The following is a 17,518-nucleotide window of genomic DNA, read 5'->3' as shown; positions in this document are numbered from 1 at the left end:
GATGTGTAGCCCATAGGCTACAGCAGGGGCCAATCTCCAGAATAAATTACATTCTGAAAGTTGGTAAATATGGCAGCATCGCATCCCCCATAGGAACCTATGGGGGTTGCGGCTGCTGGCAGGAGTGGAAGGATTGCAGCACGTATCGGAGATATCTGCTGCAGTCCCTCTGTCATACATTCGTGGGATACTAAATATTTGTGGTTACGCTCTGATAATGTGCATTTTCGGGGAATAAGCTGAAAAGATTTATTGCTAAATGGGCCCTTACATCACTTCTAAAGACACCTATGCGTATAACAATGGGTGCAAGGTGTGCGGTGCACATGGGCACCAGGGTCCAGGGGGTCCCACACCCATAGTTAAAATTATTCTTACCTCTCCATAGCACCAGACCGATGCTGGGAAAGCAGCAGCCATTTTCCCAGTGATCTGCACACGCGCAGAAAAGATGTCCCTGGGAAAGTAGGCGCAGGCACCATTTTCCCTAGAGACACACACACGTGTGCAGTAGATTCTGGCATGCAGCCAGAATCTACAGAGCTCAGTGTGCCGACAGAGGAGGGGGCCCAAATGGATGGTGCACACAGGCCCCCCTCTTAAAATGCCCCTGATTAGAAGTCTAAAGGTGCATACACGTAACGATTTTTTTAACAACGACATAATTTAAAAAAAAATAAATAAAACCCACGTTCACTTTGAGTTACGATGAACGATAATCATTCAAGTGCACTCCCATTTGTAGTTTATCGTCCATTTCAGAGTGTCCAACTTAACGATTTTCATTAAGGGAAGGAACATTTTTTGTTAGTTGAGAAAAAGTTCTTTAAGGGAAAACAACCTGAACAAAAATCGTTCATTAACAAAATTACGTATGTATGCACAATTAGTTTAGTAAATAGTTCAGGTCTTTATTATATGCAGGCATGATGACACAAGGGTCAGGTCTTCACTGGATGCAAATTCCCATCAACACCATGTGTGGAGTTTGTATGTTCTCCATGTGTTTGTGCAGGTTTTACTATGACACAAAAACAGGTTTGTAGGATAATTGGCTTCTGGCAAACAAGTTAACTTTAGTCTAATATGTACACTGTCCATGTAACAGACAACTGTTGGGCGTTTATAGGAGCTTATGAACCATGGTTACCTTTTTTGCATCCATTAACACTAAATTTGAGCTCGTGTTTTGGTGCATCCACTAGAATTAGGAACAGTATGTATCCTTAGGGCAATATCATTAGCCAGCTTTTTAAAAAAAAAAAAAACCACACTTTTGCTAGTTCCCATTGTTGGGTGTAAAAAGGACCTTTCCTTAAGCACAGCTTTTAAGCTGCTCAGGTGACATTACTCTGGTTAAATCATACAGATCTGTGAATTGTCTAGATGCTTAAAACAAGTTCTATTATTTTAGGAAGCACCAGCGTAAGGTGGATGTATGTGCAGTATATTTCCCTAAACTCATCAGCACCATCTCTGCTTGCCCTAAAATCCACACTCCAGCCATTATACTTACAAAGTTAGTCCATCTGATGGAATGCAGAATGCCTTGTTACCATCAGATAAACTTGGTAAATATAATGGCTGGAGTGGGGATTTTAGGGCAAGCAGAGATGGTGCTGATGAGTTTAGTCTTGCATGATAGTTTTGTTAGCATCTTGTGACATTAACTACAACAGTACACAAGTAGGACTCATTCATTTTCAGTAAGACAAGTACACAGTTCATTTTTTTTTTTTTTTACAGTTTATTAGAAAAGTAAAAAAGGCACATTGTGTGGATTTGTACTTGAACATCAAGTGTATATAATTATTATTCTAAAACCATATTAAAAGCAGCATGTCAGAATACAAAAGACAAATCGAATGAATGCTAGTGCTTTCCAGATCGGTTATCTGCAGTAGAGCCAATATGAACCTCTTCTAGCTGCCAATGAATCAGTAGTGAGGTGCAATCAAAGAAACCCAAGATACATTTGGTCCCATGAGGAAGGCTGCACCTCAGGGTTTGTTGGGTTTTTTTTTTCAGTTAGTACTATTCACCCTCTATAAGAGGTAGAGCTAAACCACAGTTAGTGCAGACCAGCTGCCAAAGCATACACAAAAAAAATTGCAGTATTCCCAGTGCACTGTTAAACTTCAATACTTGTGTTCCACTGCCAATTTACACACACAGCCATAAGTATACTGCAACACCCCCAAATACTATTAGATGGAACAGTAGGTCATTAGCCACAGTACAGCAAATGTCGCCCGTGAAATTTGGCAGTGGGAATGTAAACCCATTAAAGATCAGAAAATAGAAATGAAGATGTCTAGCAACAGAGGGCAAAGACAGAACAAGTAGAAAAGAAGGGGAGGGGGGGGGGGGGAACGACGCAGCAGTGACAGTAAGAGAAAAACCCAACACAAACCTCATCGCCTCAAAACAAAACCCCACACAAGTCATTGTATAATACCCCATAAGACTTCACATGATTGCAGGACCCCCAAACTAGTCATTTAGTTGAATTTTTCTCAATTCATAAACTCAGCATTCTTCTACAATAAGATCTTCAGAACTGTACAGTTTCTTCTTCAGAACCTTAAACCCAGGGCTTAGTTTCAGGGACTGTCCAGAGCCAGGGACCGGTTTGGTGCTGAAGAGGCCCTGAATCCTAGGCCATAACCTAGAGTCCAGTTTGAACAGTATGGTCAGTTGGAAAGTAGGGACTACAGATGGATCAACTTCTAGTTGTGCCACAGTGTGGCAGTCCTTGCCATTCTCCACACATAGATCAATAAGTGCACCCCTTAGTCCACAAGGCTCACTGTATGCCAGATGCATCAGCTCCGGACCCAAGTGGCAGAGGAGATCATCAGGTAGGAGTAGCTTTGAACATCGCAAGGATTTAATTTTTGCTTTGGTAAGGCTGCGTTTTATCATCTTGATGAGACTGGGGCACAGCTCTTCCCCTTCTGGGTCACAGAGAAGCTCAGAGTCTGGTATGGAAATGTTGTCAAAGTCATCCAGATCTGTAAAGGAAAAAGGAAAGTTACATTAATAGAGGTTTCCATTGTTATCAGTTATAGCCTCACACAAGTCTGACACTAGATGCTAATAGTAACAGTGTACTGTGCACTTTAAAGCCACAACCTGCAAAGGCTAAGCAGTAAGAGGACTTATCACTACAACCTAATCGGCCAATAGGGCTGTGAGAAAAGTCAGATAACACATATTGATCAGTAATAACAACTTACCAGTGTCTGAAGCATAGGACGAGCTGCTGCTATTGAGGGATTCACAGTCTGAACTGGTGACACTGGAACATCTCTGGGACAAGTCGGCACACTGTCCGTTCCAGAGCCCCTGGGGTTCTTCAATGATTGGTGGGGGCAGAGACAGGACCATTGGATAGAACATACCACCCCTGGCAGGCATGGTTCAGGCTTTCGAGGGCTTGTGCAAAAACAAATTACAATCACTGCAAGAGAAGAAAACAAAGAGCGTCAGTTACCGCAGTATGAGATCAGTGTATTACAGCAGGACCGGCACAATATACTAGTTACAGCTATGTATGTGATCTTTATATAAAAGGGTTCTTAGCCCACGAGTAACGACCTACAATATGGGTTCTTACCCAAAATTTGGGTCACTTGATGACTAGCACTAAAAGTTTTATACATCACGGAACAGAACACAAATGACAGCGTAATAACCAATTATTGTAAAAATACACTATACGTAGTAGGTATACAGGCAAGCCAGTGTCCTTAATATTATCCCATAAGCTACATAGACCAGCTAAACCGGAGGACAAAACATTAATGCAAGAGAGCAATAGGACCAGATACTTACAGTGTTGGAGTGAGGACTGGAGATAAAGGACTTATAAAGGGTAGGGACGGATAACGTAAAACTTCAGGTCCAAGTGTTTATTTTAAGTGCTAAGAGCGTGCGCCTGCAGCTAGTACCCGAGCACTGCACAGCGCACCTCACCGCGAGTTACCATCACTGGCACTAGCACAGCTCTCATCCATCGCGCTCCTTATATATCCGCCGTGCGGGGGCTCGTCCTGACAGGGATCCCAGGGAACGCCCACTCATCTTGCTGCCCAATCAGAAATCAGCTCACGTTCACAACGTTCTTTCCTGCCCGGTTACAGCAGTTCTGTGGCACCTCCCCCCATCCGCACAGCTGGGAGGACTGGCAGCCCGGAGCCCGTGTCTGCAGCAGTACAGGGCAGGCAGGGAGAGTGTTTATGGCAGGAGATAGAGGGGAGGGGGGATCGCAGACAAAGACATTTCTGCAGATCACTCCTGCACTGAGCTCATTTCTCTGCAGTCGCCTTTCAAGCTTTGATTATTTTGCACCTTTGTGTTTTTTTTTTATTTTCTCCCAAACCACCCTCCCCCAAATTGATTAATCTGATCAACATGTTTTTCTTTTCTTTTGCACTAAAGTTGTGTATTCTCCCTGCATTCATCAGCGATTCCTGCAAATGCATCCAAATAATGAATCCTGATGAAATCAGCAAATGATGCAATCTGCACAGCAATCAGCAATGCTTTGTAGACCTCTGAGTGCAGGTTTCTACGGAGCAGTAAATACCTGCTGTAATCCATTTGTTGTATTGTTGGTAGAATTTGGTCATATAGAATTTGGTGCTTATTTAAGGTACATGATGTGAGCTGTTTATTGGAACGGGTTGGGAGGGACAGACAAACTGCAGAAGTAAAATGTTGCAGAGTATATCCTAAGAATAACACAGCTGCAAAACAAAGGGGGAAAGTATATGCACTGACATCAGGTGGCAGCGTCTTTCTTCCCTGTGGCTCTTTAGTTGTTTCACAAGTCCCTGCTTATCAGGGTCTGCTGGTACATGTAGTTCCACAATTGCCATAGAGCCATAGGATGGCCAAAGCTCCTGTAAGCTGATCCCATGGATGCAGGATGGTGGACATTGGAAAAATTGTTGCATGCCAACAATTGACCTTATTGCTGGTGAGGGCTAAAGTTGGGAATACAGCTTAAATATTGACACCCATGTCCCTACACATTCACTGGTAATAAACGCCATCAGTAACTAATAAACATAAACTCGGGATCAGAAAGTATTGCAGTGTCCCTCATTGTCCCATAAGCACATGTGTACGTGATACTGAGCAATAGGTAAACCATCTCCTTAAATGCATGGTTTAATGTAACTTTATTTATTTATGTTTACCATACATTCAGTAATATATATCTTTCTCATAGCTTAGCTCTATCATTTCACTACTCCGGATTTAAAGGCAGCAAACACGAAAAAACTAAATCCTGTTCCATCAATATATCTATTCCTCATTATTATGTATATAGATAACTATACCTAAAGCTGAGTAACACCATCACCGGTTCAGGATATAGAAATAGTAACTATACAGAACAATTTTGACTTTCAGTGAAGGGGTAAGAGGGTGACACGTGTACATTACACAAGGTGACCTAGGTGCAGGCCGACAGGACACACAGGATAAAAAAAATGGTTTTAACATTTTTGATGCCAAGTAAAACATATATAACAGATTGTGATGTATAAGTAAAAAAAATCCAAAACAAAACATGTCAAAACAAAAAACCAAAACGATGATGGGGAACACTGATGATGGGGAGGTTTTATTCTCATTGTCACATTTATTTGGTTATATCATTCTGTAACATTTACTTGAAAGCAAAGTTTGTAATTGTTTAGTAACAACTTTAGATATTGTTGCTAGATGAACGCTTTAAGCATCGAATATATGCAATGAATATACGTATCTAATACATTGTATATTTTGCTAGCTTAATATTTGCCACTAAGTTATATTTAGCAGTGGTGTACATTGGAAGTCACATACTCTTGGCCAGCAGCAGCACATGCTGGGGGGATGTGAATGTGCTGTACATACTGTGATTTGCACTCACTGTCCTCAGTCCCTGGAGGTGCCTGCAGTGTATACTTACACAGCTACACTATGGGAATGGAGAGGACATACAACTTCGCACGTATCACAACAGCTGTAACACAGCCATGCTCTCTGCTGCTCCCCGTGGTCTTAATAGTAACTGCATCTCCTTCTTTGCAATCACAAAGGCTAATTACATCAGGACTGCAGCATGATCTCACATTCCAGCAGAGTCTGCTGCAAATCAACAGCACGATAGCCAACACCGATCGTCTATTAATATGATAGGGAGAAAACAGGCAGATGGATGGACATTTATGGGGAACGTCAGGAATTTACGATGTTTGTTTTAATTTAAGCCTTTTTAGAGCAGATTGTAACAAAACTTGTGTATGTAATGTATGCTATATAATATGTTTACATTTCATTATTGACTGTTGTGGTTTGTATATATATTCTGCATGCCCAGTCTGAACCACTGACCTCACTCTTATTTTAGACAGACCCCATAAGCATGAATTAGAAGCTTAAACGTAAGAAAGATAATTGAATTTTTAGAACCCATTACAAACTAAGATATATGAAGAATATGTTCTTTACATTTTGTTTTTAAGTATAACTGGCAACCTCAGGCATTACAGACACTCATGGAGGCAGGATTTCTCCCCACATTTTCTTGAGCACATCTAGGAACTTTCTAAAGAACCTGGTGAAATATATTTAAATAATGACCCATAATACCCTATTCTCAATAAGGCCCATTTCCTAAACCTGAAAAAATTCAGATTGTCATTGCTTAGTCATTTGCGCCAGTGACCAACTTATCTGCTTGGTGTAATTCAAATTCGCACTCACTATAATCTCCCCACGCCAGAAAATTCATGCGCTTTTTCTTAAAATGAATTACATTAATGAGCAAGTAGGCCTGTGATTTCCCAAAAGAACGAGGTTACACTTTCATTAATAAGCCTTAAAGTTCCCTGATATTTCTAAGAATTGGCCACAAGCCTTGAATCCCTGAGATACAACCAGGGAAGATTCACACTAATACAGATCTTTTATCAATAGCTGTGCCACTATGTAACATAACACCATGACCGGCAAGTGGAACAAATATTGGTGTAACCCAGTCTCTCTGGTAAAATGTGTATTTGTGAACATGCAATAATATGTAAGTAGCACTGTGCTACACTATGCAGGTCTGTCAGTGAGAGATGTTTATTGTTCTGGGGTAATCCTATCTAGGAACTTTACTTCACCAAGACAGACAGCTGAGCTGACAGGTTTTGTGGAAAACAAGGTTTGCTAATTACAATTCAAGAAACTAAGCAATTTAACCAAGCCTGGTATAAAAGAATGATACATATTGAGAGACTGACAATCAGTCCTTTTCAGTAGTGCTATAATCAAGAACTGTTAACGTGTTTACAAATGTGTATAGTAGCAGAAGCACACTCATCGCAAGGCAGTACCACCCCTGAATGTTTAATTAAAGTAATGTGTTTTAGTTGATAAAAGAATGTTAATTCTGATTATAGTTTGTCTGTGGTACTATTGCTCTTTATCATGAAGATAGTAGATAGTCATGAGTTATTTGTTATTTGTTAGTATACTGTAGAGCACTTTGTTCATGCTACGTCAATTGGTTCCAGCCAGATGAACCCAAATTGTGGTTTGAACTGTTTTTCTTTAGACATATATAGCAATGGCATGTATAAAGTGTAAGTATAGACAGCACATTTCTTCATCACCAATCTGAGATCAGTGCAAGCACAAGACAGTTTTTATCTAATACCCCTTTTCCACCAAAATTCCGGGTCTGACCCGGAGTTGGAACAGGGTTCCTATCCGGATCAGACCCGGAATTTAGCCGGTGCCGACTCGGGATATTCCCAAGTGGGCAACACTCACACCGCAGTTGGGTCTGCATAGACCCGGCTTTTCCAGCGTGACGTCATCTCCAAGCACCACTGAAGCCGGACCAATCAGTCGGCTTGCGGCGCACTGCAGGTCATCAAGACCCGGAGTGCGCTGTACACACAGCAGGGTTTCACGGGTTACTCCTGTGTTAAACCCTGCTATTTACCTGGGTTGGATTGCCGGGTCACTCGACCCGGCGATCCAACCCTCACCCCTTTTACACCAAGGAGCTGCCCGGGTTAACACTGCAATAACCCGGGTTTTAGCTCCAGTGTAAAAGGGGTATAAGAGGGTTGGGTTTATCCCAGTCACACACACCTAGTTATGGCTCTGTCCCCTTGTATGGTGCTATGGAACTCTTGTTGCCTTGTAAATAAAAGAGAGGCCAAATTATATAGTCTAAAATTAAAAAAATGCAAATCTGCCCAAAGCTTTCAACCTGCACAAAGTCTTGAGCTTAATATAAGGCCTTTTGCTTGGTCATACTAAAGAGTAGAGATAACTATCGATTAAACAAAACATGAGGAGATATAAGCAGGAACCTGCTAGAAAACCTAAAGCAACTTAGACAGGAGCACCATTTTAATCAAATTGACCCATCCAGGGACGGTCATGGGAAGTTTATTCCAGTCATGTAATTTAAATTTAATGTAGTCAGTTTGCGGGTAGACATTAAGCGGAACAAAATCAGACATGGATGACATATTCCAGATTCCCAGATACTCAAATTTAGTACAATCTAAAAAGTCTTCCAACCTTTGGGGTCACCCCTCAGAGCAGCAGAAAAAGACCGTGTGATAAGTCACCAACTTATATATCCATAAATACAAAAAACGAATACGATCTTACAGTTCAGCGCTATGAGTGGTTCCAATATTACTGAAGTCTCCAGATGTTTGTCAAGTTTGCAGTCCGTACATATAAGAGAAACATCAAAAGAAGAATGGATATTGTAATGATATTTAAAATAAATAGTTCACACCCCTTGTGTGGGTAATAATATGAGGGGAAGATATAGTCTTCGCAGTTTCTTTGGGTCCACCTCTGATATATGCAACTGGGGAACATCAGACAACGATATCTAGAGCCCAAGAAATCCAGAAACAGAAGATAATCACAAAAGATGGCTAATACCATCGATTTATTAAAATGATGAATGAATATAGAACACACACATACCCTAAATGAATGCCAACACAAAACTACTGCGGAAGGTATTATGCAATCTTTTGTGATCAGGGCCGGATTAAGGTCTGTGGGGGCCCCTGGGCAACAAATGTGTGGGGGCCCATGTATATATATACATATTTGAACATATATATATATATATATATATATATACACATATACATTACTTACTGCTTCAGAGGCAGGGAAAGGCATGTTGGCCAGCAGCAGCAGAAGGGGGCAGAGCCAAATGCTGGGGGCGGGGCTTAATCGTGGGCCGTGGAAGGTGGCTCCGATGAAAGAAAAAAAACCCAAAAAACAGTTCATCTTGGGGATTGGGTCCGGGGACAGTATATGGGGCCCCCTATGTGTGGAGGCCCTGGGAAGACCGCCCCTGTCGCCCTCCCTATAATCCGGCCCCGTTTGTGATTATCTTCTGTTTCTGGATTTCTTGGGCTCTACATATCGTTGTCTGAGGTTCCCCAGTTGGATATATCAGAGGTGGACCCAAAGAAACTGCTATATGTATTTACTACACTTGTGAAAAGTAAGCATACATGTAAGCACCAGTTTCTGATGCACCATTCACGTTTGGTTTGCTTTTGTTGGGAGCTTGGATACCCATAAAGACCTTCTTGGAATTGGACTATATCGTCACCTCATATTATTACCCACACAAGGGGTGTGAAGTATTTATTTGAAATATCATTACAATATCCATTCTTCTTTTGATGTTTCTCTTATTCTCTTGTATTATATGTACGGACTGCAAACTTGACAAACATCTGGAGACTTCAGTAATATTGGAACCACTCATAGCGCTGTACTGTAAGATCGTATTTGTTTTTTGTATTTACTGAAATTTAGTAGTCCATGCAATGAGAGTCACCATAGTCCCAGTAGGAGAGCAGGGTCCACGGATTGAAAGAATACTAGATTTTTTCCAATTAATGTTCAGTCTCGAGGGAGCCTGGTGCATCAGTTAAAAATAGAAGCATATAATCTATGTAAAGAACAACCTTGTCGAATTGCTGCTGAATCTGAACACCCTTATACCCAGATTCTTCCGAATAATACAATCCAGAGCTTAATAGCAAGGGCAATTAAAGTTGGAGAAGGAGGGCAACCCTCTCTTGTAACCCTAGAGAGGCAAAAAGGAGGAGAAACATCACCATTATGCAGACCTGGCCCAGGGGACTAGAATACAACAATTGAACCCAGGTTATAAACTTGGGGCCCATCCCATTTTTAAAGAGAACCTCCCAGACATAAGGCCAGAAGCATCACAAATGGTGGTGACACCTGGTGTGGCACCTCTCACCTGCCAAAGGCGCACACAAAGGGGCGTGGCCCGATCATGAAGCCACCCCCCTGTTTTGTCCCATTTTGTTAGAGTGACCGCATGTCATGGCCTCTTTGTCGTCACGCCTCTGGGAGCTACTGGGAAGCCCCCAGCTTCTCCGGACACAGGGGTGTGTGGAATGGGTGATGCATGCGCGTCATCCGTCATTGCTGCTCACCGCTCGGTGACACCAAAATAGCAGAGCAGCTATATCCAATGATGACACCAAAATAGCAGAGCAGCAGAGACTCCAATGATGAATGGGCTGTTTCTTAAATCAAGCAGAAACTAGTGTTTCCGCATGTGCAATGAGCCTGTTCACCTTAATGAATAGACCCCAAAATGTACTGTAGTTTTGCGCTATATTGCAGTGTATGGACTATTATGCAGTGCTAGAGTTAGGACACATATATACATATTGTTGGGGAGTAGATGCTGATGCAAGTGTTGAAAAGTTCATACGTATGATTATGTACTGATCCCAATTCTATAGAAAACTGACCCTGCATTCAAATGCCTGCGAATATGCCCTCTTAGATCTATAAAATGCTGGCCGGACGTATTCCATTAAAAAGCGCATGGTTACCTGGTAAATATAAACCTCACATCCAGAGTACTTACCAACTGGTATACCAATTAAATATTATTTGTCTGAAACCTGACAGATCAATACCTGTACTGTGGATAAAGAGACAAGTACAGATCTTTATTGTGTTGCCACCTTTGCAGTTAGCCAGACTCAGAAATATTATGACAAGTAAGTAACCCAGTAGTGTTAGTGCCCCTTATGCAGTGGCCCCAATAGTGGTAGTAAAAAAAAATCTATTATCTTATTTCACCCGATTCACATTACACCACATAGTAGTGTCCCTTATTCATGTATGACACACAGCAGTGCCCCTTTTACACAATGCCCACATTTGTAGTAGTGCCCCTTATACAATGCCACAGCAGTAGTGCCTCTTATACATAATACCCACAGCAGTAGTGTCCCTTATGCAAATGCAATGCCCATTGTAGTGTTGCCCCTGATGCAGTGCCCCCAGTAGTGGTGCCCCTTATGCAGTGCCCCCAGTAGTTGTGCCCATTATGCAGTGCCCCCAGTAGTGGTAGTATGCAGTGGCCCCAGTAGTGGTAGTGCCCCTTATGCAGTGCCCTCAGTAGTGGTGCCCCTTATCCCGTGCCCCCAGTAGTGGTAGTGCCTCTTATGCAGTGCCCTAAGTAGTGGTGCCCCTTATGCAGTGCCCCCAGTAGTGGTAGTATCCCTTATGCTGTGCCCACAGTGGTAGTGTCCCTTATTCAGTGCCCCCAATAGTGGTGCCCCTTATGCAGTGCCCCTAGTAGTGGTAGTGCCCCTTATGCAGTGCCCACAGTGGTAGTGTCCCTTATTCAGTGACCCCAGTAGTGGTGCCCCTTATGCAGTGCCCCCAGTAGTGGTGCCCTTTATGCAGAGGACACATTTGTGGTAGTGCCCCTTATGCAGTGTGCCCAGGAGTGGTGCCTCTTGTAGTAATGCCCACAGTAGTAATGCCCCCTGTAGTAATGCCCTCAGTAGTAGTGCCCCCTGTGTACTGCCCCCTGTGTAATGCCCCCAGTAGTTATGTCCCCTATAGTGTAGCCTACATAAAAAAAAAACAATACTTACCTTAATCCTCGCTCCTGCGTGCCTCCGTTCTGTCTGGCTGCTCCAAAGTCCTCTGAACTATGGGAGAGACGTCATGACGTCTCTCCCACAGTGCCCGCGAGGAGACTAAGCTCCAGCCTCCGGCTGCCACTGGCGCTGCGGGGAGGAAGCCGGGTGCCCGCTGGTAACAAAATCTCAGCCGGCACCTGGAAAATGAAGCCTCCCTGCGGCGCCAGGCTAAGGTGGGTCGGAGGAGGCGGAACTGGTTCCCTCTCCAAATAGAATTGGCGGAACGCAGTTCCGCCCCGTTCCAGCCCACATTAACCCCTGATAACACCTAAACTACTACTGGGGAGTTTGACTTTCGAGGTACACTTGTCAAACCGTAACGCAGGTGTCCTAAGGCGAGCTCAGGGAGGACAGAAACCTCCCGTGGAGCAGAAGGAAACGGATGTGAAGAAACATCTACAATGAGCACACTGTTGTTTCTAAGTAGGAACAAAAAAACTATATTATTTAGTTAAAAATGCCAATCAAAGAAAGCAAATACAAAAGAATTCCTGGAAGAAAGGCATCCAGGTTTTCTTAAATAAATAAATAAATAAATAAATAAATAAATAATAACTAAAATACAATAATAATAATAATAATATACTGACAGACCTTGGCCCTCAGCTATGATCTGGTCCTTTGACGATTACTGTATATGTTATTTTGGACTTTTGATAATATCTGGTCTATTATTTTGTGATGGCCCTTATCTGACATTTGCCTACTCTCCTGCAACGGCCAGTGACTCCCGCCTGCCCAGAAGAGTGGCAAAGTCTCTCGTATCTGCTCCCGGCCGTGGCCACCCACTTCCCGAATGAGGCAAGCGGTACAGACAGCTGATTAGACTAGACGAGGGATGCCTAAGCCGGAGACTGTTTAAGAGTTCTACATTATTTGTGATGGGTAGCCTAAAGAAGCTGTTGCTAGGCAGATTCTAGTTTATGAGGTATTTGGTTATCATTTAGGGTTAGTCAATTAAGGTAGTTAGGGGCGTGTACATTTAGGTTGTACTATTTAAAGAGGAATTTGAATAAGGTTCTGCCTCTTTTTCAGTTGGAAGCAGATAAGTCAAACCTGTATCGCTCTTGTATTACCTCAGGAGTTGTGCCAGCTTTTCTGTCCTCTACTGTTTAAGCCTAATTTTCCATATCACTTTTATTAACCTTCTTGTTCATTTAATATTGTATCTTACATTTTTCTTTAGTTAATTGTTCCTCAAACATCTTTTAAGCCCCCCCCCCCTTGTCTGCTCTACTTCACCACTCCTTTTCCTTTTTATACCTACAGTGTGCTTTTTCCTTTACCCCCCCCTTTCCCAGTCAGGATGCCCCGTCCCAAGCGTTCAGCACCCCCTCCCCTCCATTTAGCGGAGGTGGCCCGCCCACTCGCGGCCGCAGGATATCGCCGGCCTGTCCTTTTGGCGGGCCCTCCTTCCCCTGGGGAGCCCGCTGGAGTCCAGCCCGTTGCCCTAATCGGAGGTGAGGCGGCTCCCCATCTTCCCTCCTCCGGGCCCCCGCTGCCTGTCTGTGCGGCAGTGGAGCTTGGCAGCCCGGGCGCGCGCTCAAGTCGAGCGTGTGCTCCCGCGCCGGCGGAGGGGGGTGACGATTTAGAATCCCCGACAGCGGCAGCGTGGCTGCTGGGCTCACCTCCCGGCGGTCCTGGCGTCCATCGCGGCTCCGGTGTTCTCCCTGGCTGCGCGGTGGATGCTGGGGCGGGTGGGGGGTCAGGTGACAGGGCGCTAACAATAACTGATGAAGCGGCGAGTGGCGGGGGGACCCCTGGCCTCTCTGCGGAGGTCTCAGGGCCCTTGCCAGCCGCTACATCTGCGGGCGCCATCTTAGGGGCTGCGAGGGAGAGCCCTGCGGCTCCTGTGATGGCGGAGCCTGTCAGAATTTTGAATAGGGCGCCACCTGCTGGTTCAGCTGCATATGTGCAGGCCATGGGCACTGCAAGCTCATGGTCAGCAGGTTATAGTTTGCAGCAACAGCCCACTAATTTAAACTCGCTTAATACTTTTGCGGGTTATGTAGTTAACTCTTTGCCGGTTAATGCCCCTTCTTTTCAGGCTGTGCCAGCTGTCAGTACGGCTCGGCAGCCATTTTTTCAGTTGTCAGGGTCACATGCGGTCAGTTCGCACTTACCCTCGGTGGTCTCCTCTCCACATGCCGTGCAAACCACTTGGTCCCTAGGAGCGCACCATGTTTTTCCCCAGCATTCCGCTTTTCCCCCCATGACAGTTTCTTACCCCTCCTACACCCCCTCGGCCCCTAATTTTAGCCAGCTCCCCTATGGTCTGCCGAGTCTTTTTGGATCGCAACAGCCGCTTAGCCCACATGGCTCCTGGCACCCTGCTTATGGTTCGCCTGGATCCTGGTTGCCAGCTTATCCCCCGCCAAGCACGCTGCAGCAGAGTTTTCCGCAATCACCAGTGGTTTCCTCCCCTTATTTTAGCCAGATTTCCACATCGAGTCAGAATTTTCCGGTTACGGCACCGCAAGCGCCTCCCATCCCTCCGACCCCACCTCCCCCTCCCTCAACACCAGTTGTTGAGTCATTGTCCTCCGTGGATGTTAACACATCTTTTGCCACACCTGATGTTTTCCCTAGTGTGTCAGCAACCGTGGCGGTACCAGACGCTGGGGTACGGAGAAAGAGGAACGTGTCTCGGGACGAAGCTGCGGCATCAGGGAGCAATGCTACGGGGATGGCAGGAGTGATATCGGAAGGTTCAGAGCTTCCAGGCCCTTCAGGAACAGGTGAGCATACATCTGCACAGATTTCCAATTACAGTTATTCGTCTGTTTCATCTACTAGCAGCGAGTCGTCGGGGTCCCCTAAACGTCCGCGGAAATTAGCAAAATTGATTGCGCACCGCATAGTCAAGAAAGCGGCAAAGAGCAAGGGTCCTGAGAAGATAGCTGCGCCTTCTGAAGTGCCACCATATTCTGATATGGTGCATTGCGCCAATACGGCTATTACGAGGGGTTTAAGAAAGAGAATTCGGGAAAAGATAAGAAAGGGGAAATATATTGAAATTTTTACTCTCACGGATGACATGAGGCAGGATTGTGAGAAGGCCAAGAAGACAGGTGGCATTGGGGAGAATGCTTTTCGTAGTATTCATCATTGGATGATGGGTGTTTTAGTGTTTGCGGCGTGTTATCTTGAAACTAGGCCTGGAGAGCACATGAACATGCTTAAATACATTTATCTCGTTCACGATATGTTCTTGGCTTCTCGGGGTTATGTTTGGAGAGATTACGACGAAAAATTCCGTCGTAAGCAGGATGGAAATTTGGTCATGCCTTTGGGGGTAAAAGACGTGGAAGTGTGGCTGGAGGTAACTCAGCATAATAAAAACCCATCAGAGAGTCAGTATAAGAAGACGAGTGGAGTAGGGAAGGGCGGCTCAGGGTACTCGGCAAAAGGTAAATGTTTTGCCTTCAATGATGGGAAATGTACTAGAGGGGCGAATTGTCATTTTCGCCACTCCTGTCGCAATTGTGGGGGAGGACACCCAGCCAAGGATTGCAAGGGCGGGGGTGGTGCTTCCCATTCGGAGCAGCGGGAGAGCGCTGGGGCTAATAAATAGGGCGCCAACACCCATTATTTTGAAAGAACTTAGTAAGTGGTTGGCGCGTTATCCTTTGCGGGATGATGCTGAGTTTTTGTTTGAAGGTTTTAATTTAGGTTTTCGTTTACCCATTTCCGTTGCCTTTCAAGTAGTTGCTCGTAGAAATCTCAGATCGGCAAGGGAGTTACCGCTGGTGGTGCGGTAGAAAGTGGATACGGAGGTTCAATTAGGACGTATGTGCGGTTCTTTTGATACAGAACCCCTGCCGGGTTTGTGCATTTCCTCCCTGGGGGTGGTGCCCAAGAAAGTACCCGGCAAATTCCGTTTAATGCAACATCTGTCTCACCCACGCGGGGGCTCGGTCAATGACGCCATTCCTGAGGAGCTTTGCAGGGTGCGGTATCAGTTGTTTGACGATGCACTGTGTTTGATTCGCAGTTTTGGCCCTGGGGCATTGATGGCAAAGTTAGATATCGAGTCGGCTTTTCGGCTATTGCCACTACACCCCGATTCCATGCGTTATATGGGTTTTAAGTTGGAGGGTAAGTTCTACGTGGATAAATGTCTGCCCATGGGGTGTTCTGTTTCTTGTGCCTATTTTGAGAAATTCAGCACTTTTCTTCACTGGTGCATTGTCGCGGGCACAGGTCATCATGGTGTTGCCCAGTTTCTAGACGATTTTCTCTTTATAGGTCCAGGAAACAGCAAGATTTGTCAAGAAATTTTGTTTTCAGCCAGCTCGTTGTTTCATGTTTTGGGGGTTCCAGTTGCTCATGAAAAGACAGAGGGCCCCACTTCTTGTTTGGCCTATTTGGGTATCGAAGTCGATACCAGGGCGGGATGCTGCCGCCTCCCGGCAGATAAGGTCCAGAAGCTTTTGGAGCAAATAGAGGAATGTTTGCAGCTAGAAAGGCTCCGGTTGAAGCAGGTGCAATCCCTTTTAGGCTCTTTTAATTTTGCTTGCCGAATTATTCCTATGGGGCGGATTTTTTGCCGTAAGCTTGAGAAATCGACGGCAGGTGTGCTAAAGCCGCATCATACCATTCGCCTCTCTAGGGAAATAAAGGATGATCTACGTGTGTGGTTTTTCTTTTTGTCAAATTTTAACCGGGAAGTCATATGGCCTTCTTCTAGGGTTATTAATTCCACTTTGCAATTATTTACTGATGCGGCTGGTTCTACGGGTTTCGGAGCATTTTTTCAAGGGGAATGGTGTGTGGCGCGTTGGCCGCTGTCATGGGTTGCACGGGGTTTCACGGCCAATCTGTTGTTGCTGGAGTTATTTCCAATAATTGTGGCTGTGGAGCTTTGGGCCATCAGATTGGTGAATCAGAGCGTAGTATTTCGATGTGACAATTTGGGGGTAGTACACGCTGTTAACAATCAGCGTTCATCTTCCCCTGAGGCTTTGCGGCTTCTGAGGCATTTGATGCTGAGGTGTTTGCAGTTTAACATAAATTTTTCAGCAGAACACGTACCAGGGGTGGAGAATGACATAGCGGATGCTTTGTCACGTTTCCATTTTTCTAGGTTTCGCATTTTGGTGCCTGGGGCTGCCCCTATTGGCTTAACATGTCCTCCTTATGTCTGGCAGATTATCGAGCAGGCATAGCTGGACTGGCACGTAAGTCCTTGGCACCATCTACATTACGGGCATACACATCTGCGTGGCAGGATTGGGAGGCTTACAGGGTTAAGTATGGGGATGCGGGTGAGTCACAGGAGGATTGCTTGTTGGCTTTTGTTTGGGGTCACTATGAAAGGGGTAGATCTAGGGCAGCCATGGCTGCTGCGTTAGCCGGCATTTCCTTTTACTCTAAGTTTTACAAGAGACCTGATCCCACCAAAACATTTGTGCTATCTAGGGCTCTAAAAGGTTGGGCCAGAGATAAACCTGCTTCTGCAGATGACCGCAGGCCCATTGATTTAA

The 17,518-nt window shown here is 44.8% G+C and overlaps 1 protein-coding gene and 1 pseudogene across 1 annotated transcript; one reads left to right on the top strand and one right to left on the bottom strand.

The window, feature by feature from the left end:
- Nucleotides 1–1,739: 1,739 nt before the first annotated feature.
- DDIT4 (DNA damage inducible transcript 4) lies at nucleotides 1,740–4,024 on the bottom strand. Its single transcript, XM_088473674.1, has 3 exons — nucleotides 3,838–4,024; nucleotides 3,240–3,463; nucleotides 1,740–3,014 (listed from the first exon to the last, which is right to left on the bottom strand). Exons 2-3 carry the CDS (start codon nucleotides 3,418–3,420, stop codon nucleotides 2,530–2,532), a joined length of 666 nt encoding a protein of 221 aa, XP_088329800.1. The 5' UTR covers nucleotides 3,421–3,463; nucleotides 3,838–4,024; the 3' UTR covers nucleotides 1,740–2,529.
- Nucleotides 4,025–14,718: 10,694 nt separating this feature from the next.
- LOC148541963 (uncharacterized) lies at nucleotides 14,719–17,200 on the top strand (annotated as a pseudogene).
- Nucleotides 17,201–17,518: the final 318 nt, after the last annotated feature.

Source organism: Taudactylus pleione, unplaced genomic scaffold (genome assembly GCF_031769625.1).
Source record: "Taudactylus pleione unplaced genomic scaffold, aTauple2 ptg000016l, whole genome shotgun sequence".
Lineage (NCBI taxonomy): Eukaryota > Metazoa > Chordata > Amphibia > Anura > Myobatrachidae > Taudactylus > Taudactylus pleione.
This window is presented reverse-complemented; position numbering and strand designations above follow the sequence as displayed.